The sequence below is a fragment of the Rhododendron vialii genome, chromosome 2a (genome assembly GCF_030253575.1).
Source record: "Rhododendron vialii isolate Sample 1 chromosome 2a, ASM3025357v1".
Lineage (NCBI taxonomy): Eukaryota > Viridiplantae > Streptophyta > Magnoliopsida > Ericales > Ericaceae > Rhododendron > Rhododendron vialii.
In genome coordinates this window covers 20,751,191-20,779,053 of record NC_080558.1, presented here as the reverse complement: position 1 = coordinate 20,779,053, position 27,863 = coordinate 20,751,191, and the positions used below count along the sequence as shown (strand labels likewise).

At 42.5% G+C, this 27,863-nt stretch overlaps 1 protein-coding gene and 1 non-coding gene across 4 annotated transcripts; one reads left to right on the top strand and one right to left on the bottom strand.

The window, feature by feature from the left end:
• Positions 1-373: 373 nt before the first annotated feature.
• Positions 374-480, bottom strand: LOC131318286 (small nucleolar RNA snoR100). The gene has a single exon (XR_009197612.1). It is a non-coding gene; the product is annotated as a small nucleolar RNA snoR100 (small nucleolar RNA).
• Positions 481-1,129: 649 nt separating this feature from the next.
• Positions 1,130-8,438, top strand: LOC131312507 (probable ubiquitin-conjugating enzyme E2 24). 3 transcript variants are annotated; one of them, XM_058340330.1, is made up of 9 exons: positions 1,130-1,532; positions 2,367-3,079; positions 3,565-4,945; positions 5,386-5,523; positions 6,033-6,392; positions 6,484-6,547; positions 6,836-6,975; positions 7,088-7,399; positions 7,973-8,438. In XM_058340330.1, the coding sequence occupies exons 3-9, from the start codon at positions 3,587-3,589 to the stop codon at positions 8,216-8,218; spliced, it is 2,619 nt and encodes an 872-aa protein (XP_058196313.1). In that variant the 5' UTR covers positions 1,130-1,532; positions 2,367-3,079; positions 3,565-3,586; the 3' UTR covers positions 8,219-8,438. The 3 variants fall into 3 exon arrangements, with proteins under 3 accessions (XP_058196313.1, XP_058196306.1, XP_058196296.1); XM_058340323.1 differs by having other exon boundaries at positions 1,133-1,452; XM_058340313.1 differs by lacking the exons at positions 1,130-1,532; positions 2,367-3,079 and adding an exon at positions 3,259-3,473.
• Positions 8,439-27,863: the final 19,425 nt, after the last annotated feature.

Genomic DNA, 27,863 nt, shown 5'->3' with positions numbered 1-27,863 from the left:
GAGATATTGTTGTTGTACACCATCTAATGACACGTAATTTTTGTAGTACGCTCAAGGACGGAATCAGGATTTTATCTTAACAGTGGCGAAATGTATACTAAAAAAATAAAAAGATGCATTACAATATTAATAGTCATCGGCTCCAGAAAAAATTAAAATAACATAATAAAAACTATAGTAAATGATGTTTTTCATTTGCACATGGAGTATGAAAAAAGACTAATTTTAATTTTGGGCATTGATGATGCCATTCCAACAACAACAATAGAACCCATGTTCCCAATCATTGGGGGATTAGAGACACACCTAACTTTTGATAATATATACGAAGTGACTGATCTCAGAATACCACTTAAATAGTAGCCCCTATACGTGTTTTGCTGCGGAACCATGCTCCAAAATAAAGCCAAATGGCATCAGAGAAGGCAGGTCTAGAGATTAAATTTAATTTATGTGCATGTTACTATGATTCCTTCATTAATAGTTCAGAGCATCAGTATGCACAAAGATAATGTCACTCCCCAAATCATTATATGGATTTCCCAAATTGATAACCGTACTCCCTTTTGAAAGTGTCATTATAAATTTGGGGAGTTGCATTATAATTAAATTCAAGTTAAGTTATTTTAGGGTTAGAATTAATGTGGAGTTTTTTTTTTCTTAATTACACATCATCATTTATATTATTTCACTTTGGCCCATTAAATTTAGTTTTAGAATACTTTTTTAGGTCTCCTTTCTTGAAAAAAAAAAATAGAAGAAAATCTAGCAGTGGCAAAACTGTATAAGTTGGAGATAATTTTTTTTTTCACATATAATAATTGCGTTTTCTAAAATTCTTATCGTGGCGGCCGCCGCCACCAAACCCCCTAGTCCCATCCTTAACTATACGCTCATGCTCTTAATTCTTTTTTTCCCGTACGAGTCTTAACAATAAGGTATGTTTTTCGAAGTTACTTTCACGCTCGTGCATGCACATTATTTGACTCAGCTCTCCATGGCAGAATGCCAGAATCCAAACAAAAGTTGACAAACATTGTTTGGTGGGTGTTCAAAGAAGAAACATGTGTGCATTTAGAAGCCAACCACTTGATGTATGTACGTACATTAATACGAGGAGGGAGAATGATACTGTTGGTATATTCTGGCCCTATCGGATCAAGATTTGCTTATATCTAATTGGATACCAAATGAAATGAAAAAAGCACTCAGAAAATAAATACTCCAGCGTCTCAACAGACAGAGAGAGAGAGAGAGAGAGCGCGCTTGCTTGCTTGAAGACTGAGAAAGAGAATACTATTGTGCCATGTTCGCTTATGGGTTGACAGAAGGGGTTTTTGGGGAGGGATTTGGCCTCTCTGAACTCCCAAGCCCCGCCTCCTGTTAGTCTCTAATTTCAGCTATTTTTACTGAGAAAACTGAAAGAAAGTGTGGGGAAGATGAAGAAAGTTGGTGTGTCCCCCTGTATATATATCCCTGATTCAAGTTCTGGGTTTGGTTTCATTTGATCAGCTTATGGTCCACTTTGAATGGTACAATTCTCTACTCTCAACAAATCCACATAATTCTATATAATACTTGATGGGTTTGTATTGTGTTCATATATATAGTTCTTCGAATTTCTCTTAGGAACGGATGAGTATAATCCTTCGAGAAGGTCTGGGTATTGTGATGAGTTTCAGTTTTTTGTCAAGTTCTTGGAATTAGAATTATTTGAACTTGAAATGTTTTGTTACTCTGCGGATTTTTTTTTTTGTTCAAAGTTATCGTAGAATTTGATTCAATCGGATTATTTGCTTATTTATGTGTCATCAGGTGGATTATGTATTTGAAGTTTGCATTGTGTTGGAATTGAAATGAGTTTTGGACATTTGTGGAGGAATTAAAACATGAATACGTAATGAAACTTGAATTGCTTTGAGTACATGTTTGGTTTGAAAAGGGTATACCAAATATAAGAACTGTAATTGAATTGGAGAAAATCATTGCTGATATTCTTTCCCTCATATAGGAACATGAAAAATTGAAAGTCTCGAAATCAGGTCACATGTGATTTGTCAAATCCACCTAAATTTGTCTTGATATACTTTTTTTATTCTCGATTTCGATGTCATATTAAAGGTTTTTAATGTAGGATCAATTAAGCAATGGACACTAGGGGGACCACTGGTCAGCGAACAAAAACTCAGACTACTAACCTCTAGGTTTCTCTTTTAATCATAACCTCTAGGTTGTGAGATTGAGTTTGAGGAAATGTTAGGTTTGTAGTACTTTTCAATTGAGCAGTGGAAACTGCATTACTTGGTATTATCTTTCATTGCATAACGACTTAACTTATTGAAATTTTGATGCCGGTTTTGTTGCAGGTCTTATGTTATGTCATGAAGTGTGTACAATTGCCATCTTGACTCATGGAAAATAGAGGCAGTTCAAACCCGAAGTACCTTTGTTTCATTTACTGTTTCTGTCGGGTGGCTTGAACTTCATATTCTTAATCCCGGCTTCTGTTGGTTAAATTTACCTTTGAGACGAGGCAAATCTCCTTTGGCAATATCGAATTCCTTCTGAAAGCAAAAATAGAGAAGGGAAAAGAAATAGTTAGGACTTGTAGCCAATATATATTGGTAGTTGTAGATTCTGCTCTTCGGGCAAATCTCCTTTGGCAAAGCTCACAGTTTCTCTGTTGAGAGATCACTGCAGCAATAAGGAACCATTTGGCATTGTAGCTTTTTGAGGATTATAATTCTCCTTCTAGTGGAAATTTCAGTCCATTTGTTGGGCAAATCTCCTTTGGCAATTAAGAGTCTTTCAGTAGACTCCATTTAGCTCAATTTGGGCAAATCTCCTTTGGCATTATCTCCAGTTTTCTGGAGATATTATCTAGATCTCTGCATCGTAAGAGCAGATTGATCGAAAGATATAGGTTCATATTTGAAGATTCACGGTGATATACCATTTATCATTTGGTGTCAAACAATTAGCCGGATCATTACCACAATACATCCATCCCAAGCAACGTTGTATCGGAAAGGGGAAAGGTGTTGATTGTTGAAGATTTTTGGACAAAGAACAATTGAAGGTACTTATCTTTTTGCTCACATACTTTACAATGATGGTACTTTGTTTAGTAATATGAATATCATAAATTCGTAATATAACCTTGAGTTAGCTATTAATTGCTCAAAGTTGCTGCTGAATACGGGTTATTAATTTTGGGTAATATTACTCATAGAAGTTTTTGTTCTCCAAAACTTTCAGCAGTGCTTATGTCTTAGATGTTGGTAGTTTTGGTTCACTCCTATTATTGTGATGTAATCTTCGCCTTCGGGCTTTGAATGAAATATGCAATTGCTGTTGATCAAAAAAAAATATTCCTTTTCTTTTCAAGCACCCCTTTCAAGTTATTATTTTGCTCAAGATATTTTGGGGATATAGCACGGTTTGGTGATCAGGAATTGCTCTAGAGACCACAGGTTGACTACTTGCTCAACAGTTAAAGGCCACTTTCCTTTTCTTCCCCTAAAGTTCTGCAAATGCTTAGCTAATTTAATGCCTTCATTGCAGATATATTCTGATAGTCATCCAAATGATGGATTCGTCGAGTGAGTTCGATAGTTTCAGTGAGAGCAGCAGCTGTGAAGAGCAAGATGACATTGGAACTATGTATGGGGGCCATGCCTTCACCATTCTGTCAAGCCTTGAGGAAACCATAGGAAAGATTGACGATTATCTCTCTTTTGAGAGGGGATTCATACACGGTGACATTGTTTGCTCCGCAACTGACCCTTCTGGACAGATGGGCAAAGTGGTCAATGTCGATATGCTTGTGGACTTGGAAAATCTTCACGGTGAAATAAAAACTGAAGTGAAGTCGAAAGAAATTCGAAAGATCCGGTCCCTTTCGGTGGGGGATTACGTTGTGCATGGTCCGTGGCTTGGAAAAGTGGATAAAATAGTTGATAGTGTCACCATCTTGTTTGATGATGGCACAAAGTCTGAGTTTACCACAATGGGACCGGAAAAGGTCATTCCTCTTTCTCCCGACTTAATTGAAGATTTGCAATACCCTTACTATCCTGGCCAGAGGGTTCGTGTTGAGCTTCCTACTGTTTCCAAAACAGCTAGATGGTTATTATGTGGTACTTGGAAGGGAAAACGAGATGAAGCAACCGTTTGTGCCGTAGAAGCAGGTTTGGTATATGTCGATTGGATTGCTTGTGCTATGGGTTGTTGTGAGAGGGGCCCCGCTCCACCAGCTTTGAACGATTCGAAAAACTTGACCTTGTTGTCATGTTTCTCTCATGCCAACTGGCAGCTTGGCGATTGGTGTATGCTTCCAACACTTGACCATAATGGTGTTATGGATCAGATTTTCCTTGAGCAATCTGAAAAAGTGTTCAATCAAAGGAGTCAAAGGACAAGTCCAAATTTTCAAGAAATCTCTGTTATTGGGAAGATAAAAACAAAAGTAGATGTTCTATGGCAGGATAGAAGTCAGTCAATGGGAGTAGACTCCCACTCTCTATTTCCAATCAATGCTATCGATGCTCATGATTTTTGGCCTGGGCAGTTTGTTGTGGAAAAAGGTACCTGCGACGATCAAGATGGTCCTAGTGGCAAAAAATGGGGTGTTGTGAGAAGCGTGGATGCCAAAGAACGGACTGTGAGGCTAAAATGGGAAAGTCTTGGGATAAACCAAGTGAATGATTTGATGGGAGAGCAGATGGAGGAGACTGTGAGTGCTTATGAACTGGTTGAACACCCCGAGTATTCCTTTGGTATTGGTGATGTAGTGTTTCAACAGGAAAAGAAAGTGGGTAATGTGGATTGTGGTGGAGAACAAAATGTTTTCTCGAACAATTGTTATGCAGCCTGTATTGGAATTGTTATGGGCTTCAAAGATGGGAATGTCGAGGTGAAATGGGCAAATGGTCCTACAACCAAGGTACATCTTGTTGTTGACTATTTACTTAAACGCTAGTTATATTTAATTTATTATGGTCCTAAATATGGTTCTTTTTGATGATTTTGTACATTTGGATGGAACATTTGTTAGTTTCCTCCAGTAGAAAGGATCTAAGAAATGGGCAATACTAGTACCCCTGCAAAAGGGAGTGCCTTGTATGCCTTACAATGTTAGGTTGTTAGCGTACAGTCTTAGTAATTCCTATTTTAATAGTATATCTATGTAATTGATATATATTGGTAGTTGCCTTGCTTTTCTTTCTCTATATTGTTGAAACTTTTTTTAGGTCCATTAGTGGCATTTATGTTCGTGAGGATGCATGATTGAGTCTGCGGCATTTGTGGAATATAACGCACTGGTTGATATGTCAGTGTTTTGCAAGCTTATTGTTATTTTAATGCTTTGGATAAAATTTCCAGGTTGCACCTTTTGAAATCTTCCGAATGGATAAATATGAAGGTTCATCTCCTACTCCTGTGCTTCATGGGGAAAGTGCTGAACAAGTGACCCAAGAGATGACCGAGTATGATAAACAACCTTTGCATCCCAAGGGGAAGGTGATTCTCTCTCTCTCTCTCTCTCTCTCTCTCTCTCTCTCTCTCTCTCTCTCTCTCTCTCTCTCTCTCCATTTGTGTGTGTGTAGACGCAGCTAAACATATTTTCATTTTTATACTTGTGTATAAATATATGTACAAATATTTACACGAACTATTGTTTAACTTTCTAACGAAAGGAGTGAAATTGCAACACATTTATGAAAATACTTACATTTGTAAGAACATATGTAACGAAAGGAGTGAAATTGTGCTATACTTCTAGGGAAATTGAAGCAACAATTTTGTCCATTCGGTAGTCTCCAACCCCTAACTGTTACATGATTTCAAGTTTGCATTTGTCATCTTGTCTCATCTAGGCACATGAATGGAGCATAATGAAATTACTGAACTGGGGTTCAATCCCTTTTTGTGGGACTTCTTATAAATTCAGGAATATAGTTACAATCTTGAACCAACTGCTATAAGACAGTTCACCTACTAAAAACTAAAATTTCAATTTTAATGCTCAGGATTTTTTGGACTCTGGTTCCCATTCCCTCCCTCAAGCTGCTATTGGGTTTTTGAATAGCATTATGGGGAGTCTATATGGATCCCTAGGTTCCACATCAGTCTCATATACCTCTGACCTTGCTTTAGAAGAGGGAAAGAACTTGGAGTCTAACAGAGAGGAAGATTTGCTGGGATCTTGCAACCTATGCACTGAGGGACCAGCAAATTTGCAGCAACCCTTCAAGATTGAGGAAGAGAGAGCCCCTCCATTCACATCAGATAGAGCATACCCAAAACCGTTTAAGCAGTTTGATATGGTTACTGGTTGCTTGGACCACCACTTTGTTGACGGTGCTGGCAAGGGATTGACCTTATCTCAGGTAAACCACAACCCATGTACTCCTTTCAAATGTTGGTTAATGCATACAACAAAATGGCATAACTGGTTTTTGCTCCTTCGTTTCTCCCTAGGTAAAAAGAGGTTGGTTGAAAAAGGTTCAGCAAGAATGGAGCATGCTGGAGAAAAATCTTCCTGGTATGTTATTTTATGTTAGTTTTACAATGTAATCATCTTCCTGGTATGTTACAACAATCTCATTAGATGTGTAATCGAAACTCTTAAATTGAAGAAAAAAAGAGAGAATAGAATAGAAAAGTTGAAAATCTGTAAAAGCAACCAAATTGCGTATGTTATTGTCAAGAATTATAGCCATGATATAAATTTTTATGAAGATTGCAATATGCAATTTTTGGTCGCTAGGTTTTGCATATGAGATTTGGAAGGCTATGTTTTGTACTAGGATCTGTTTTGTAACTTTTGCAGAGACGATTTATGTCCGTATCTATGAGGAAAGGATGGATTTGATGCGGGTAGCCATCGTTGGTGCACCTGGAACTCCATACCATGATGGACTTTTCTTCTTTGATATTTTCCTTCCTCCCGAATATCCTCAAGAACCACCTGTGAGTAGTCTGGAATTGCACATGGCCCTCAAACAGCGCAAAGTCAATTTTGTCTTGAAATCTTTTGAAAGCCCTGTTTGGTTGATGTTTGTGGACATTACTTTTTATGCAGTTGGTGAACTATAAATCCGGTGGTCTACGTGTCAACCCTAACTTGTATGAGTCCGGAAAAGTTTGTCTTAGTCTCCTAAATACTTGGACGGGCAGTGGAACTGAAGTATGGAATCCAGGGAGCTCCACTATTCTCCAAGTTCTCCTATCCCTTCAGGCTCTCGTGCTTAATGAAAAGCCGTACTTCAATGAAGCTGGATATGATAAGCAGGTGGGAAGAGCAGAGGGGGAGAAGAACTCAGTGAGCTACAATGAAAATGCATTTCTCGTTAGCTGCAAGTCCATGTTGTACCTACTACGCAAACCACCCAAGGTACAATATATATCTCTAGAGTCTGCAGTCATTTTCATTATTGAACTGTAATTAACAATAATACATCCGGACTAGTGGACTGTAATAAAAATCTTTACAACATTGGAAAGTTTCGCATTATATAAATCTTTGAGCTTTGATAAGAGTGCCATTTTTATGGTAGGGGTCACTTGGATATCCTGCTAGACAAATCCAAGATTCGATTGATTTTAGGTCCAGTCTATTTTGCATGTGCAGTATCATTTCTCAGTCTTTTTTCCCTTTCCAATTATGTGATTTGTTTTTATAATGAAAAAAGCACTCTAAGGGTAATCATGCCATTTATTTGTAAACAGAAACTGGGAGGATAATCTGTTCTTATGAGATGTTGAGAAGTCCCTTCCATCCAACTAACTAGTTTAGTTGATTCTAACATTTGAGATGTAATTTAACAAGCTAAACAACGCATTCCAATTCTAAATCACTTTGCCAAATCGCCAAAGCCCTACCCATTTGACGAAGACCGAAATGACATTAAAGGTTTAATGCATCTTTTTCATGAGTTTTGAGTAGTTTCTTTCTTACTTGATGCAGCATTTTGAGGCATTGGTGGAGGAACACTTCAGCCGGCGGTCCAAAGATATTTTGTCTGCTTGTAAAGCATATATGGAAGGCGCTCCAGTTGGCTTTGCTTTTGGATACCGAAACAGCGAGGAAGAAAATCAACAGGGGAGTTCTATGGGGTTCAAGATCATGCTTTCTAAGCTCTTTCCTAAGCTTGTCGAAGCATTTTCTATTAAGGGTATAGCTTGCAGTCAATACGTTGATTCTGCAATATGATTGTGATGCTGTAGTGGTACGTATACACTGATGGTGGAGGCACTCGGACTTGTATAAAATCACTGTGTGCCTGGTGAAACACTTGATTTCAAGTTTTCCTCTTGTTCGTATGGGACTACGTTTGTAAAATGGGTGAAAATGCTGGAGCAGCTGGACACGTGTATAGCGTGTGATCTGTATCATATGATGGTTTATAGAATTCCTGACATCTTAAACAGAAGTCGGATTGGTGTGTTGGATACTTTGTAGTTATGTATTCATAGGAACTTAAACTTTGCTTAGGCTTGGGTCAATGATTTTTTCTTTTGGAAGCGGCATGCTAAAGCCTGACTGACAGAGGGGGGTGTTTACGGGCCCAGTGTTTATCCCAAAGTGGGTCCAATGCGGCCCTAAACCTGGCACACTCCAGTTCACGCTCGCCCCAAGTGGACCGTTCCAATTGGATGCAGGCACCTGGTGAGGGGTGCGGCATATCGGCGCCTATCCCGGATTGGTGAGTTGTGTATCTTGGTTTGGTGTTCGGTGCCTATCCCGGATTGGTGAGTTGTGTATCTCGGTTTGGTGTTTGGCAGGGGATGCAGACATGCTAGTGTTGCAGGATTGCAGCCGGATTGAACTGCGCTACGGGTTTAACAATTACCCACTTGGAGTGGAGGGGGTGATTGTTGGAGTCCACCCCAAATGGGACCCAAGGTTTTTTCTTCTCCTTATTTTAGAATGCCTTAAAGGCAGTGTGCATTGTGTGTGGAGAGACGTGAGCGAGAGAGTAGAGAGTGAGCTAGTGTGCAGAGACGTGAGTGGACAATCGGTGCTCCTCGGAGATGCTTGGATACTCCGTCGAAGAGCCACCAAAGTGAGGGTGAGAGAGAGAGGAGTGGGGAAGCCGGTTTGCAGCTCTCCTGAAGAGGTTTTTCCAGTTGTATATGTGTGAATATGTACAAGGAGGTTTTCCTTGGATATCTCTCGTTTGTGCTTGATTTATTTTCGTGCTTGTACTTAGAGGTGTGAATCGGAGTCAGGGTCTCGATCCAACATTAGGGAACGAAATTCTTGAAACCGTTCATCACTGACATTTTTAATTTTTGGTCACCCTAATTATCTTAAGGAGCTAGCAGATGAACTTTCTTGCCGCCACCGACTCGGCAAATGTTATCGCGGTCTCGAATAGTGTGAATCGTGTTCACACTCCTATTAAAGGTGGGCAAGTGAAAATTAGTGTTACGATATGCAATTCAAACACGACTTGAATGCCCAGAAATCTTCTTCCAACAGAAAAGTTACTATTATACTCCAAAGAAAGATTTTTCCAGATAAGATAGAAAAAAGTTTGGCCTAGCATCACGTGGTTCTAACCCTAGGCTTTTGTTCATCCCTTCTTTGCAAAAGAAAGACTTTAACAAGCAACACACTTGTTTTCCACAAATCAAACACCACCATCCAACACCCTTTTAAAGCTCAGTACTCTTTCAAACCCAAAAAACCAAAGGTATAACACCTTTGTACTGCTTACTATTTTGATCCCTGAGGGGGGCTGGCGGGATCAAGGCTGGTAATCAATACCATACTATAGCCCTAAAGCTGGCAAGGTTTCAAAAGCCGAAGTAGCAAGGACCAGCGCGCGCCGATCGTTAGTACGCGCGTGCCACTCTGTGGCTGCGCGCGCAGGTCTTGCGTGGGGATTGGTGCCTTGTTGTTTTGTGTTCTACTTTGTATATAGGTCACTGTAAGTATGCTAACAATCAGTTTACTGCTTTCCTTAGGCGTGGGGATTGGTGCCTTGTTGTTTTGTGTTCTACTTTGTGTATAGGTCACTGTAAGTATGCTAACAATCAGTTTACTGCTTTCTTTAGTTAAATTTGCTAGTTTGTAGTTAGTATTCATACCTGCTGTTGTGGAGTACCATTGGTGATGCAGGGAAGCGTGTTGTAGAAGAAGAACACGTAACAAGGATAATCACGAACAAGTATGAACTAGAGGTACTCCCTCTACGAACACACAATAATGAGAAATAATATCAATTTTCATTAATTCAATCATAAAACAACTCCATTTTAATGTTACTCTACAACTTATTTTATACTAAAAACCTAAGACCGAAAAGGAATCAGCAAAATAAGAAGCTGAATCCTGGTGAATCGCTACTTGACTCAATATTACCAAAATCAAAAGATTTGATCTCAAATCTCAATACTAGATAATAAAAGAAAACTTGCCAAAACAAATGGCACTCAAAGCGGAATATTCAAAAATAATTTATAACCAAAATAATAAAACTAAATATCTATTTCTTAAATAATAAACAATTTTCACTCTGCATCATTCTCTTCGGCTTAAAGAAACTCGTCCTCGAGTTTATATAGTTGAATTCGTCGAAACTTATCCGCATCAAGCTTGTACTTCAGATTGATTTTTCCAAACCCAAATTCCAAAGAGGAATCTTCAAAAATTAAAGGATCAATTTTCAATATTAGGCTTGAATCTTCCATGGCTGTTGGTTGCGCAGAACCCCCCTCCTCCATCCTACCCACCAAACACCTCCCCAAAAAACGAGAAGTGTTCTGGGTGGACTCCGCCCTAACCTCCACATCACACCCCTTTCACTTTCTCCCCTTTTCCACCACCTCTATAGTATTTACCGGCCAATCGCCAATGTTCGCCACATCGACGAAGGAACAGTCGTCGATCATACCACTCAGGCTCTTCCATCCACAAAACTCCCAAAATTTCCTTGAGATATCCACCCACCCACCAGATCCAACTAGCTCCGGCAAACACACAGTCCAAAGCCGTCCACCATCCCTTACCTCCATTCTCAAGTAGAAGCCGCCGATGAAGGGTATACGACTCACCTTTAGCCATCTAATCGTTGAAGACTGTGGGAGCAACACATAATGGGTTTCAAGCCTAATATTGAAAATTGATCCTTTAATTTTCGAAGATTCCTCTTTGGAATTTGGGTTTGGAAAAATCAATCTGAAGTACAAGCTTGATACGGATAAGTTTCGACGAATTCAACTATATAAACTCGAGGACGAGTTTCTTCAAGCCAAAGAGAATGATGCAGAGTGAAAATTGTTTATTATTTAAGAAATAGATATTTATTTTTATTATTTTGGTTATAAATTATTTCTGAATATTCCGCTTTGAGTGCCATTTATTTTGGCAAGTTTTCTTTTAGTATCTAGCATTGAGATTTAAGATCAAATCTTTTGATTTTGGTAATGTTGAGTTAAGTAGTGATTCACCAGGATTCAGCTTCCTGTTTTGCCGATTCCTTTTCGGTCTTAGGTTTTTAGTATAAAATAAGTTGTAGGGTAATATTAAAATAGAGTTGTTTTATGATTGAATTAATGAAAATTGACATTATTTCTCATTATTGTGTGTTCGTAGAGGGAGTACCTCTAGTTCATACTTGTTCGTGATTGTTCTTGTTGCGCGTTCTTTTTCTTCGGCTTTCCAAGATGGCTCACTTTATCGCTTGTAAGAAAACGACCGATGCAGTCAAGGTGGCCCAATTATATTTTTCGGAGATTTATCGCTTGCATGGACTACCCCAGTCCATTGTTTCTGACCATGACACACGGTTTTTGATCCATTTTTGGCGTTACTTGTGGAGGATGGCGAACACCAAACTGGATTTTAGCATGGCCTATCACCCTCAAACTGATGGCCAAACTGAGGTGGTAAACCGTTCTTTGGGCAATTTACTCCGTAGCTTGTATGCGGACCATCGTGGGAGTTGGGATCAGAAATTATGCCAAGTTGAGTTTGCTTTCAACCATACGGTCAATCGGAGCATGGGTCTCTCCCCATTCCAGATTGTTTATGGTTTCAATCCACGAGCCCCAATTGATTTGGCTCCTGTTCCCGACTTGAAACGAGCCAGTGGGAAAGCTGAGGAATTTATGAGAGATCTGCAGCACATTCATAAGGATACTGAGCAACGTTTGCACAATGTTATTGCTGGTGATTTCGTTTATGTTGTCCTTACAAAGGGCCGATTTCCAGAGGGGGAGTATAACAAGCTGAAGGCCCGCAAGATTGGTTCTGTGGAGGTTATTGAGAAGATTAATCCGAATGGCTACCGTTTGAAGCTTCCCAGCCATGTTCGTACCACCGATATGTATAACGTCAAACATCTAGTCCCATTCCGGGGTGATAGTTCTTCTGATGAGGATATGCCAATTCGAGGGCGAATTTCTTTCTAGTCGGGGAGGATGATGCGGTGCGCATAGAGGAGGAGTACCACCTAAATCAGTCCAAGCATTCCAAGGCCTACTAGTCGGTATTTTCGTAAATAACTGACCGAGGCCTTTGGATTTGGGCCCACTTGGATTCAATCCGAAATGGCCCAACGGTCAGGACACATCGCCTTTGGCCATGTGCCGTGTGTTTTTTAGCCTTTTTCGGTCGTTTAGGGCTCCGAAGGGCCAAATTTGCCGTTTTAGGAAATAATCTTTTTGGTTATAACTTTTGATAGGAAAGTCCAATAACATTCGTTCTTGATGGAGAAGTTTTATTTTTTCTTATATTTTTAGAATATGTAATAATTTCGGAACTTTCCAAAATTGGTGTTTTTTTTTCCTTTTCCTAGTAGGGTTAGGGTTTGCATCGTATTTAAGGAGTTGTAAGCCTTAGAGCTGGACGTTTTTTGATTATTATTGATTAATAAAGAGTCTAGAGAGAGTTTCTCTATATCTATCCCGTCCTTGTTGAACGTTTGTTCTTCATTTCATAGTCCTACCCTGCATCAACTGGGGTCTTTCTGGACATGTCTAAGAACCCTTAAACATGTAAACCAAGCACTGGTTAATTGGTTCAGACCCGCACGCGCCTATGGCTTACCCGCGCGCGTAGGTCAGTCTTTGACCTGTGGTTGGCCTTGCATTGGTATCTTTGCCTTAGGCCACTGTTTTGTCCTCATACTGTTTATGGTGTGTTTTGTTAGTTTGTAAGGCTTTTTAGCCTTTAAACTGTATAGTAGCTGCCTATAACTGCTTGGTTTGTCCTGGGTGTGTACTGGTCCATCCAGAGCCCAGAAAATGATAAAAATAGAGACTGTGAGTAGAGCAAACACGCGCGCACATGTGTGGGATTCACGCGCGCAGGTTTGAATCACATGTAGTGATCCACGTGAATTGGATCGGTGCATGTAGATTCTTTCTCATGCACGTTAATTCAATACAGTGCGTCGAGTTTGCTCTGCTAAACAGAACCTGGCCTTTACCCTATTTACTACTTTCACATCCATGCTATCTATCACATCCTGCAAAATATTACAGCTTTAATCCCCATTAAACTATTCCCCTGCCCTAATTGGCTAAAGAACTGATTAAATCAAACAGAATTGCAAGTGTTTTCACAAATGCCTAAGTAGGAACCGATCTCTAGAATGGGCGAGAGAGGTGCCTTAAAATCCTTCCCCTCTCGTAACCTGGCTCCCGAACCCAAATATAGTTATGACGGATTGGTACCTTCACTTTTTCAAATCAAATAGCTCAGCGAGCTTTTCAAGTTCGGTTCTTTGGGTGTCGGACCTTCAAACTCAAGTGGCGACTCTGAATCGAGCGCTCGTCCTGCTAGCGTTCCCTCGATCCGCCTTACATCTTTTAGGGCACGTTGCCCACAGTGGCAACTCCACTGGGGATCGAATCAATATTGGTCTATACTTAGATTTTAATACGCTTGAGAATAATCTCACAAAAGTCTGTCAAAATAGTGAGCTTCAAGCTGCTAAAGAAAGGATTGGTGATTTAACAAGACCCTTGTGTTCGGCCATCCTGACTGGGGCTTTTTTGATTGTTCTCTTGTGTACTTTCCTCTAAGTATTGATTGATAAAGAGAGCCAAATTTGAAACGGCATTTGTGAATTTGTGATTCTATTCCATTAATCAATTTCTCTAGCATCTCACTTGCATCGATGTTGGATAGTCGCGTTGGAGCATTTTGGCAAGCCGGCACGGTTTACCGGAGCCCTGAGACCCCGAATGCCCAACAACCTTCGACGATGATAAGTCATTCTACCGTTCGACTGTTGCTCTGGGGTTACGCGGGCAGCGGGAGGTATATCTTGGCTTTAGTCCAAGGAACCTGTTACAAGCCAAAACTAGCCTTTGCATATACAAAAGCACTAGAACTCTCCAAACTAAGACAGGTACCCGCAAGGTAAGATCTACTTACATCTAACCCCTATATACTGTCTATGTGTTACTATTTTCCCTATCGCATGCACTGTACATACATACCGTTTTGCGTAGGAGCATGTTTAGGGAGGCTTCTAGGTTGTCTCTCTTTCGAGTCTGTCTTATGCTTATTAGGACGCTGCTATGGCCTGATGAAGATTCGTGTATCTCGATGGTGCACATTATCAATTTTCAAAGTCCTTAGATCAGCGAGACTTTGGGAATTCAAGACTTTCTAAGCCCTTGTCTAAATACCCAATTGAGGTTTCGAACAGAAAATAAGGAACAACAGAGAGAATGTCGTGATGCTTATATCATTTTGGTTATCGTGCGCCGCACGTACACCGTTTAGGCTATGGCACTGTGTCACCTACGCCGCCCTGGTTCCGGTATCATTTCATCTACACCGAGTTGTTCCAAGTTCAAAGTTGAAATTTTGAGAATGGAATAGTCAAAGGCTTAGACTATTTTGACATCTCTTAGTGTTAGTCGATTCAAACAAGGATACACCCTCGAAAAGAAATCTGAGGATTCTGGCAGCATCCGAATATCACGAGATAGACTCGTCTATAGTTGTAGAGTATAAGAGGACACCAATGACGTTGATGTGTACATTGCATTATTCTTGCACATAGCTTGCTGCAGGAATGTCACTGAGCCTTCAATTGCTTTATTGTCTAGTTTGGAACTATTGCACCGAATAAGAAAGTATCGAAAGGAAGAGCCAAACCTACTTGGGAACGTCTTCAGAATCTGATTCAAAGGCTTGTCAGGCTAGGATCCTAGTCAATTACAACGGAGGCTTCTCCAGGTTCATTGTTGGCCGCTCTACAATCAAGTTTGCCATCGATATTGCAAGAAGCCACGCCGCCGGCTTCCCCATCTTCAGCTTCTTCATCAAGCTCCACTGAAAGACCTGTGATAGCAGATCAACCCCTCAACCTAGAAACCATGCTCACAAACCTCCAGAACAGCATCACTGTTATGCAGCAAAGGGCTACTCAGACGGATGCCAACATCACTCGTATGAATGATCTCATCAACACTCGTCTTCCACCCTCACTCGAAGAAGAGGACAAGGACGAGGACGATAAGGATGTTCATAGGGAACCTGTCTTTGTTCTTGATCCAAATCATGAGGGGCGTCTCATTGTTCAGCCCATTCCTAGGGAGGCTCGTGTGCCTGCTCTGAACCCCAACCTTGCTATTGTTAGGCCTGTTCAAAACCCCGACATAGCTGCTCTTATGGCCAAGATGGCTAAGTTGGAGGAGACTGTCTCAAAATCTGAAAAGATCAGCGCAGAGGAAATAGACTTGGATAATCTCTATCTGTACCCTAACAACAAATGGTTAGTTCAAGTTATTACATGCATGGCATACAATATAAGGATTATGTCATCATGGCATGGTTCGACATAGGATTGTCATATGCTATTCTTAGTTCAAAGTACATGCAAGCAAATACAAACTTGAACTACAAATGGGGTTTCCAAGTGTATACCTCTGTCCAAGCGCTCGAGAGGTGAGTCTCGGGGTCTATCAACATAAGCGCGGCATCGTACTCTGTCCGCCGTGGCTTGTAGGCCTGAAAACCCGATGGCACAAACAAGTGTGGCATAGGAGGCACGTACGCCTCTGCTGAAAAGTCAGGACGTGTCGTGGCTCCCGCCTCCTCCACCGCTGTCACCCTAGGCCCCTGCGCCTCCGCTCCGGCTCTCTCCTCGGCCTCCATATCTCTTAAAGCCTCCACTTCCTCGGCTCTCTCCCTCTCAGCCCTCACCGGCACCTTCGAAGTCGCTATCTCTCTCGCTCCTCCCGAGCCTCCAAAACTGCAATCCCAACCACAAGATACTCCTCGAGAAGCCGTGCAAAACCGTCGTCGCTAAGATTCTCTGTAATGTCCTGTTTCGTGATCGGTCTATGACTCGACGATGTCTCCGCTGGCTGAAAAAGCACATCCTCCTCTTGATACACGAAAGGAATCTCCGTGCTCTCCTCCTCCTTGGTCACAACACCCTTCCCCTTCGCCGAGTCCCTCAGCGGGGATCCGTTCGGCCCAATATCATCTCCACTAGCACCACTGCCTTCGCAACCGCCCGAACTTCCACTAATTACTGTCGACCCCCCCGCCACTATGCTCGGGCCCATCGACTCAACAACGGGATCTTCTGCTCGGGTCTCCTTCGACGCGCGTGGGGCCTCCTTCGGCGTGCGCTGTACCACTTCGTTGACCACCTCATGCTGCTGGTCTCTGTTGCCATCTCCGCCCCCTGTCACCGCTGCACCAGAGCCAACAACAGCCCCTACCGGCTGTTGATCTCCTGTTTCGATTTCCATTGGCCCTCCCGCATCCTCTGGGCAATCAATAACATCACTGTTTCCGCCATTACCGTCATGATCCGCCCTGGGTGTGTACTTGTGTGAGGGATTGTTGATTTTGTGAAGAAATCAGGGGTTTTGGGAAGGATTTGAGAGAGTTTGAGGGATGAGAGAAGTTGTGGAGGTTTTGAACCGATTGAAACTTTTTCTGTAAATGCAAGAAGTTTAAAGGTGTGAAACAGGTATGGGCCGGATCTGGGCCTGTTCCAGATTTGAGCCCTAAGAAGCTTCCTGTGCACGCGGAAGTGACTCCATCACGCGATGGTCAAAGTGGGCCTCAGACCCAATCCAGCCTCTGGCCAGGCCCAATTGCACTTATCTCTCTTACAAAGGCCCGAGGGAATCTGTGATGGCTTTTCAACAATTTTTAGGGCCATTTTGAGATACTTCCGATCCAAAGCATTTTATATCCTCAGCAGTGGTCCACCCGCACTTACCTTGATCCCTATACGATCAGCGACGATCTATTCGTCTGATCATCAATCAGCGACGATCCATCTGTCCAATTTTCAATCAACGACGATCTATTAGTCCAATTTTCAATCAGCGACGATCCATCCGTCTCATTTTCAATCAGCGACGATCCATCCCTCTCATTTTCAATCAACGACTATCCATCCGTCCAATTTTCAATGAGCGACGCTCCATCCGTCCGATTTTCAATCAGCGACGATCTATCTGTCCGATTACAATCAGTGATAATCAATCCGTTCAATTTTCAATCAGCGATAATCCATCCGTCCAATCATCAATCAACGACGATCCATCCGTCTAATCACCAATCAGCGACGATCCATCCGTCTAATTACCAATCAGCGATGATCCATCCGTCCAATCATCAATCAACGACGATCCATCCGTCCAATCACCAATCAGCGATGATCCATCTGTTCAATCACTAATCAGCACCAATCACCAATCAACGACGATCCATCTGTCCAATCACCAATCAGCGACAATCCATCCGTCCAATCATCAAACGACGATCCATCCGTCCAATTTCAATCAACGACGATCTATCCGTCCAATTTCAATTCAACGACGATCCATCTATCCAATCTTATTTATTTCCCTAGGAGAGTTCATATCGATAATCAATCAGCTCTCTGATCCATTGGTGCACGGTATTTTTACATACTCGTTTGCATTTTCCATTTAATCGGCTTTTGGGCAGATTTGATGGGTGTCTAGAAATCTTTGACGTTACCCGTACCAGTCAATGGTGCTTCGCGTGCTGTCAAAGAGGGACTACTATAGACACTCCAATCTGGGTCTTCCAATTGATTTACTTCATTTTTCGGTTTCTTATTTCCCCGATGATGAGTCAGATCAAAAACAGTCTTGAAAATGGAAAGGCTTGAGCTTTGAATGGATGAAACCCCTTTTGAACCCTCTGTGAGCTCCAAAACCCTAAGTCAAAACCCTAACCCTAGGTTTGACCAGCGTGCGTTGCACTGGCTCCCACGCGCATCTATCCACTTGCCAAGTGTTGGTCAAAGTCAAAGCCTTGACTGTTGACCAATGCGCGAGTTGGTACTATAAGAGCGTGCCAGTGTCACTCCCACGCGCACAGGTCAACACCTGTCCCCATCACCTTTTTCCAGCTAGATTTTATAATCAGAGGGTCTACAAGGCTGTAAAACCCTGTTTTCGATGCCTGAACAGCGTTTTGCAGGGTTTGGGGTGCACCACCCTCACAACCTCTCCTATCACCTTTTTCAACCCCCCTTCTCCACCAAGTAAGGCCAACCAGCCTTGTTGGATGGTTTTTCCACCAAGTTTGGCCACCAACCTCACCCCTTCAACCTCCTATAAATACCTCATGGTTCATCATTTCAAAGGGTTACAAAAAAAACAACCTCAAGGGTTACCAAATATCTAGTTAAAAGGGATACAAAGGTCCAAATACTCTTGATATTTCATCACTCTAGCCATCTCCATACACTCATTTTGCCACCACTACCTACTTGTTCAATCCATTTCCAAATCATTCAAGCAAAGGTATAAACACCTTCTTCTGCTTACTATCTTGATCCCTGAGGGGGGCTGGCAGGGCCAATGCTGGTAATCAATATCTGTCCTGGCCCTAAAGCCAGCAGGGTTTCAAGTGCCATGTACTGGCTCTCCCACGCGCGCTGGACTCACATACGCGCACGCCTGTCATAGGCTGCATGCAATGGTCCACGTGGGAATGGGATGCTGGTCATTTTTTTATTTTTATTGTATTATAAATCGTTGTGATGCATGATTAAAACTAATCTACTGTTTTGCATGTAAAAATTCATAGTTTAGCTTAGATTGCTTAATCGTTTGCTCTAGAATGCCCCTGGGTTACTTCTGAACATGTCTCAGAGCCCAGGCATTCAAGGGCAATTCTTGGAAGTCCAGTCATGACCCACGCGCGTCAGTCCGTTAGACACGCACGCTGGTCAGTCTATTTCCAGTAGCTGTTCTTACATGGGCAACTTGGCCCTTGGCCTTTGTTTTTTTATACCCCCACTGTTTAGGGGTTGTATTTCAATTTTATTCATTCTAATTGTAACTATTATTTGCTTTCAGTTCATATAAACTGCTTGGTTTGCCTTCTGGGTGAGCACTGGTCCTTCTAGAGCCCAGAAGGGATAAAATTCAACCTGTTGGTGGAACATCAACACACGCGTGTGTGTATGGGTTTGGCACGCGCAGGTGGCTTGCATGCACGTAGATCCATGCATGCAAGTTGGCCATTGTTCACCTCAAATTCATACAATGCACTATTTTGATATTTTTATCACAGTGTTGGGTTTTATCCCACTTATTTATTTATTTATCATTTCATCTATCCATGCTTCGATCACATCCTGCAAATTGTTACAGCTTTAATCCCCGATTAGCTGTTTCCCAGCCCTAATTGGCTAAAAATCGATTAATAAAAGAAGAATCATAAATATTTTCACAAAATGCCTAAGTTGAAACTGATCTCCGGATTGGGTGAGAGGGGTACCTTAAAAACCTTCCCCTCTCATAACCTGGCTCCCAAACCTAGATATGGTTATGACGGACTAGTGCCTTCACTTTTTCATATACAATACCACGGCAGGTGCTTTGAAATACGATTTCTTGGGTGTCGGACCTTCAAACCAGAGTGGCAACTCTGTATTCCGAGCGCTTGCCTCTCCGCTTGCGCTCCCTCGATTTCAGGCCCTGCTTCGGAAAGGAATGGAATCCTTCTTCCGAGGGCATGCTTCCCACACGGCTGAAAAATCGATCTGGCTGCTGAGGAATCAATCTCTCAGGGAGATTTTCAAGCAAAATGTTTCACGGGTGAGAGAATGATGTTGAGACCGTGAGATCAATGTTACGGCCGTGAGATCAGTGTTACGGCCGAAAGATAGATTTCCCTAGGATACTGTATTTCTGTCTGAAAGGCTATTTGGCTCTGGATTGGGTCCTCTAAGTGGCTAAAAGTACTCACCAAAAGTCCACAAGTTCACGAGAAGTCAATCAGCAATCATTGTATCCATTCATCATCGGGATGGTCCTCAAGGCGGGACTTTAAATAATCGTTAGACCAAATTGGGGTGTCTATAGATGCCCCTCTTTGACTGAACTTAGACGGATCGCGAGACATGTTTAAGTAAGGGTCAAAGTCGTAAAGCAACTTAATTTGGTCGAACCACTATCCCAAGGGGTTTTTGAAAAAGGTTTTAGTTATGGTCGGGCCGAGAGGCTGCCTACGTATTCCACAAAGGAAATTCAGACCAATCGTAGTTCGAGGGGCAGTAATAAAAGTTCAGAGGGTTGAGAATAGAAGACGTACCTTCGAGCTTAAAAAGCCGTAGTGCAATGTACCTGTGTTATGCCAAGATTTTGGCGAAGAGTAGTTGAAGGAGCGCAAAGCTGCAAGGGAAATTTTTGCGGAGAGCATCCTTAGTATTTTAGGGTAGATCAATACACAACGGGTGAGTTTGCTTTTCACGATCATCCTTACTTTGACTGAGGGAAGCTCAGTAGGATAGTTTATCCTTGCGAATGAGCTTGATGGAATTGATGTAATTTGGGGTGGAATCCAACCCATCTTCTGGAGACGAATCGGATGCCGATTTTGAGATATGGGGGGCACGAGGCCAGTTATTGGGGCATGGAGCTTGAGATGAGAGAACCGATGCGTGGAGCCGATTACAATCATGAGGCAAGAGCTTGAAGAGTCGAAACACGGAGCTTGATAGAATCGAAGCCCGGAGCTAGTATCGATCGTAAGGCGAGAGCCTGATAGTCGGATCATAGGGCTTAAGATGATGGAACCGAGGCGTAGAGCCGATTGCATTCTGAAGGTCTGTGCACGGAGCTTTCCCATCATAAATTTTGGCGTAGAGCCAGAGGATCGAGGTGCTGGACCGATCAATAAAACCGAGGCGTAGAGCCGATTGATCACAGGATTGACCTGTTTCATGAATAAGAGAGATGCAAAACATGTGTATGATGATGATAATGATTAGATGCGAATAGATATGATGATGATGCTGACTCGATATGACAATAGTGATGTAATTGATGCTTATATGCACAGGCTCATGCGTGTATGTTTGTTTTAAGCATAAAGCTTCTTTCAAGTTCTGGACTTGAGCATTCAGAGCGTAGAGCTCGAGCATTCGAAGGGTAGAGTCTGAGCATTCAAAGTACAGGCTTAGAGCATCCAGTACATAGTGGTTGGGCATTCAAGCATAGAGCTTGATCATTCAAGTGTAGAACTTGAGCATTCAGTACATAGTGGTTGGGCATTCGAAGAGCTTCAAGCATTCAAAGTGTCAGACTTTGAGCATTCAAGCATAGAGCTTGAGAACAGATGATATCTTGATGGTTGGTATGGCATGAAGCCGGTTGAGATAGTGGGCGTAGAACCGCTGAGATAATGGGCGTAGAGCCCCTAAGATAATGGGCGTAGAGCCGCTAAGATAATGGGCATAGAGCCGCTGAGATAATGGGCTGTAGGGGGATGAAAACAATTGGTGCTTTGAACAGCACTAGATTACTACGGTTACTCGTGCCTCTTCACCGGAACCCTGGTTCGTCATCGGAGCCCTAATCTACAAAACAGACAGGGGGTGAGCGCACCTTTGCCTCTTGAGGCAAAGGCCCTCCAATGCCTAAGTTAGTGTCACGTACTAGCAGAAAACCTTAATTATCAGTAGGAAAATAATATGAATGCAATGTTTTGCGTTCCTTTTTCCTCTAGGTTCACCTTGTATTTATAGATATAAGTATGCTTGCTTTCCAAGCATCCTTATTGCCCTAGGTTTCCTGTCTCGTATAAGAAACCTAGCCTTCTGGGGATCCTTTTCCCCAATTAGCCGTTCCGAAGGATCTCCCTATGTTCAGCCATCTCATTGCCGAACAGACTGCCTGGACCAGTGACTTCACATGTCACTGGACTTTATCAATGGCTTGGACCATTGACTTCTCATGTCTTTGGTCCTCATTGTCGAACAGACTACCTGGACCAATGACTTCTCATGTCATTGGTCCATATCGCCGAACACCATCTTGCATGGCGACTGTTCTGTCTTTATTCAAACCATATTCCCATGCACCGCATGTTCGGGCCCTATTTCAGCCTGTTCGGGAATACCTCCCTACATGAGCGTAAAGCTGCTGAATAGTGGGCGTAGAGCCGCCGAGATGGTTACGAGCATAGAGCCATTGAGTAGCTTGAAGTGGTGAGTATAGAGAATGTGAGCATAGAGCTGCTTAGATGGCGAACTTGGGCATAGAGCAGTTGAGTGGTGGGCTTGGAGCCGCTAAGTGTGATGGCGAGCTTAGAGTTGTTGAGTGGTAGTGAGTATAGGCGTAAAGCCACTGAGATAATGGGCTTGGAGCTGCTGATGAGCAGGGACGTAGAGCCACTAAGAAACTTGATGTTCGTGCTGCTGAGATAGTGAGCGTAGAGCTGCTAAGACAGTCAACTTGGGGCTGCTGAGCGATAGTGATTACGAAGCTGCTAAGGTGATAGTCAGCTTAGAGTTGCTGAGTATAGAACTGCTGAGAGGTAGTGAAGCTGCTAATTAAGATGGTGGAATGGGACCGCTGAGATGATGAGCTTGGGGCTGCTGGGCGAGCTTAGAGCTGCTGATGGTGAAAGAGTTTTGGAGAATTCCAAATGTGAGCTTAATGCTAGTGCTTTATGCTCGACCATGCCCCTGAGGCTCATTCTGACCATACCATATCTGCTCAGGATTGCCCCCAATGCTGATTCAATCAACATTCCATCATTGGTCATGGACCCAAAACTTCATATTTGCTTGATTGATGCTCTGAGCAAGATATGATGTTGCTGGGGAGATCGATTAGGGGGCTAGTAGATTGATCTCTCGGCCGAATAATGGATACCTCGGCCGAACAATTGAAGCCTTAGCCATGTAATCGCTTGATTTCCAAAGCTTTATAAAAAGGCCGAGATCTAGCATTTCATTTTATTTTATTTTCTTCCTCTGTTCTTCTCCATCACTGAGGACTTCTCCTCGTCTTTTCTGCCAAGGCCGTTTTGTTTTTCATCTTTCGAGGCATGGTCCTCGCTTGGGTGCTGGCGTGGCCGGCGTGCACGGGGGGAGATCGCATCGACCTTAGTCCTATCTTGAGCTTGATTAGGGACCCTCGCATGGGGGGTTTACTTCCGTGATGTGGAACTCCCAGGTTGACACATGTACGAGGTATGATGATTTTTTTGGGCCGTGTGGTGATTCTTTTGAGCCCTGGAACTTCACCGGGATACATCACCCTTGGGGTTTTCTCTTTTTTTTTTGCAGCTGGTCTCTGGTGTTTGGACCACCAGAGGATTCGGCATCCTCTTCTCCTTTTCTTCCTGTACGGGTTAGTCCGGCAGAAAACCTATGTATAGTTTATTTTAGGAAATATGGGATGATCCGCCTTGTGATGTAAAAAGCTTTTGATTATATGAAAAAAAATCTTTTGCTCTGATATGTGATTGTGTATGCTGGTATTCGTACCGTTTATGTAGCATAAAATCGGCAATTGGGTGAAAATTCGGTGAACTAGGCAATACCGTGGAACTCCTCTATAAAATAGCCGTTCTAGCGGCTGAGCCATCAATCAGGCGGCCGAGGGATTGATTCATTTTCCTGGGTTTAACTTTGACTTAGCCTTGATTTTTTTCACTGGCCAAGGAAAGGATCCTACGGCCCCCATATCGAAGTGCCGGCTAAGAGACCGACTTCATTAATATGGACTTAGAATCCAATTTTGATTTGAACTAGGACTCAACCTAGCCTATATGTACATGTTTCACAAACTTTGATTGTTCGTCAGCAGCAGTCCTCAGCACATGGTAGAACCGGTTCTCGATCAATGGTTGAATTCCTTCAATGGCCTCGACTGTTTACACTTTAAGTCCTTTGGTATGGACTTCCTCTTCTCTTTTCACCAAATTCCAGTGAATTTTGCTTTCCTCCGTGCAGCCACTAGCTTGTGGGATCCTATTCTTCATGTCTTTCGATTCGAAAGAGAAGAATTGTGTCCTACCATCGAGGAGTTTGCAGCTATCATGGGTCATTCGGGTAGAGAAGGTCTCATTGTCCCTAACCCTTTGTTCAATCATGGCAATCTTTTGAAGGATTTGCTCCAGGTTCAGAAACACGAAGTCAAATTTTTTATGGTGAACGGAAGGTTGGAAACCTTACAGCTTGTTCAGCGTTTTAGTACAGCTAAAGCTCATCGCCAAGTTTCTCGACAGAAAGCATGCTTTCATGTGCTAGGCGTCTGTCTTCTCCACTACTACTTGCTAGGCCCCTCCTCTGGCCATCCTGATTCTATGCTACTTGATTTTGCCCAATAGATTGGTAAATGTGTGGGCTTTGCTAGTTTAGTGTTGGCAGAAAACTTGATGGGTCTTGATGCTGTGAAGGGTAATCCAATAGCCCAGTTCTTAGGCAGCCCTTTGTTACTATAGGTTCACTCCTTATTTGTTTATTGCCAAATTATCTTTCCATTTGTTGCTCTTTTGTTTTGACTCACATGTTCTCATAACTTGCAATTTTCCATTATTTTCTATAGGTATGGCTTTTTGAGAAGCTGAAGGTATTGGATGCGCCAGAACAGCTTCCCTATAGTTCAGACCACTGCATGGATTGTCGTGTAACTAGACAGTTTCCGACTGAGGCTGCTTGGATGGCATGGATGGAGACTCGCAAAGGCGATCAAATTCAATGGGTTTGTCCCTAGTATGGCATTGAGAGCATGACTGTAAGTACCATGAGCCACTTTGGTGTTGCGGTGATTGGTATCACTCAAATCACCTTCTACTTTCCTACTCGTTTTCAAAAACAGTTTGGGGTTGAACAATCCAAAGTCTTGGGTGATCCTGAGTATGCTGCTTCCAAGGCCCATGATGCCAACCTCCGTCGCAATGTGCTTTGTTTATGGCCGAATTGGGTGATGCAAGATGTTGCTGAGAACTTTGCTGACAAACTATCTAGTTCGTATAAGCGCTGGTTGGAGAAAAACCTTTTGGTAGACAAAAGTGCAAAGAGAATGAAGACCTAGAGATTGACAGATTGATTATGCTTTAAAAGATGTTCTTTTCCATGTTTGATTCTAGCTTTCATAGATCAAGAATTGTTTAAGCTTGCTTTTTCCTTTTTCCTCGGAAGTAATAAAACATTGTTTGCTTTATTGAAAATGCTTTTGCCATGGTTTGATAGTGAGTATGCTTAGGATAGACCTAGAAATAGTGATAACAGTGGCCGAATCTCAATATGGAGACTACCTACGTATCCCATAGAGGGAATCATGCCATAAACGTAGTTCCACTAAGATTTGTTTTGCTTTTTTTAGCTAGGGTTCACTTCAGTGTTTTCCTCTCCTTTTGTGCTCTTGATTTTGCCTAAACCGCCCTTGCGGGTTTTCAGTCTAGTGAGCTCTTTATTTATGCCTTAATTTTTGATTAAGTCGCCCTTGCAGGTTTTTGACCTAGCAGGCTTGCTCTAATTTTTGCTTGGGTCCGCCCACCTTTGTGGTTTTCGATCCAACTAGCATCTCTTAGGGGTAGTACTTCCTTAACTTGTCGATGTTGACCGGTGTTGTGAATTCCATTCTATCCAAATCTACAATGTATGCTGCTCCTCCAGATAGTATACATTTGACGAAATAGGGTCCTCCCCAGTTTGGTCTAAACTTGCCCATCGGGTTTGAAATGTGGCGACAGATTGCTTTGAGCACCATGTCTTCTACCTTGATGTCTCTAGGTTTCACCTTTTTGTTGAATGCGCGTGCAATGCGGCGTTGATATCCTTTTACGTAGTATAATGCTCTCAACCTTCTTTCATCCAGTAACGCCAACTCGTCGTAGCGGTTTTGAACCCAATCTTCTTTAATCATTTCAGTCTCAGCTAGAACCCTTAGTGAGGGTGGTTCTAGTTCGATAGGCAAGACTGCTTCCATCCCATAGACTAAGGAATAGGGAGTAGCCCCAGTTGAAGTCCTTTCAGTCGTTCGATAACCCCATAATGCTAGAGGTAGCATTTCTGGCTAGTCTGTGTAGATGTCGGTAGTCTTTCGCAGAATCCTCTTGATGTTCTTGTTTGCAGCCTCAACTACTCCATTGGTTTAAGGTCGGTAAGTAGATGACCGATGGTTCTGTATCCCAAATTCAGCAAAAAGCTTCTTTGTCGCCCCTTCGAAATGCAATCCATTGTCACAGATGGATTTGTGAGGTACACCATACCGATAGATGATATTGGTGCGGATAAACTTGGCCACATGAGTGACTTTTAGGGTAGCATAAAAAGCTGTTTCTACCTATTTGGTGAAGTAGTCGATGGCTACTAGGATGAACTGATGCTTGTATTTTTCCTTTGGATTTATACTTCCAATGACATCTATCCCCCAGGTGGAGAATAGGCAAGGGGACGTCATGCTGTATAATTCCGTAGGGGGAATACATATACGATCGGCGTGAGTTTGGCATTTGTAACACCGGCGGACATAGTCAGCGCAATCGGCCTCCATTGTAGTCCAGTAGTATCCCTAACGTAGGATTTTCTTTGCCAGTGTTACCCCATTCATGTGCGACCCACATATTCCTTCATTTATTTCTTCCATTATCTTGCAACTTTCTTCTATTGTGACACAAAGTTGAAGGGCCCAGATGTGCTCTTTGATACAATACTCCTCCGCAGACTATAAATCAGGTGGCAAACTTTCGCAGAGCCATTTTGTCCTTTGAGGTGGCTTCGGAGGGATCCTCCCCCTTTTTCAAGAATTTCCTCACGTCTTCGTACCATGGTTTTCCATTTTCCTCACCTTCCTCAGTGAAGGTGCACTCACATGCTGGTTTGACTTTTTGCTCGATCATGAGAGGTTGCATGGTGAATCCCAGGGGTATCTCAACCATAGAGGCCAATGTTGTCAGTGCATCTGCGAACCTATTACTCACTCGTGGAGTGTGCGTGAAGATGACAGAGTCAAATTGTGGAATTAGAGTTTCCAGCACAGAGTGGTATAACTTTAGCATGTCTTCTTTGACCTTCCAGTCTCCTCTCGCTTGGGACACCACTAGGTTTGAATCTCCAATGCCTTCCACCCTTTTTGCCCTAGTTCCAGGGCTGCCTTCATTCCGGCAATGCAGGTTTCGTACTCAGCTTGGTTGTTGGTGATTTTAAACCTTAGTTTATATGATAGGGGGATATGAGAGTTGTTTGGGGAAACTAGCAGTACCCCTATGCCATATCCACATTGGTTTGATGCTCCATCAAAGTAAAGCTGCCAAGTGTCGTCTAGGAGACACAAGATGTCTTCGTCTGGGAACATGAAGTCTTCTGCCTCAGCCGCCATCACAGGGTGATCTGCCAAGAATTTTGCTACAGCTCTTCCTTTTACTGATTTTCTTGTCATGTATTTGAGGTCAAACTCTGCTAGCAGCAATAACCATCTAGCTAGCTTTCCAATGAGTGCTGGCTTCTTGAAAAGATATTTGATTGGGTCTAAACGAGAAACCTAAACTACCGGATGTGCTAACAGGTAATGCCTTAGTTTCTTTGTGGCCCATACTAGCCCCCAGCAGGTTTTCTCTAAGGGAATGTACTTTGTTTCGT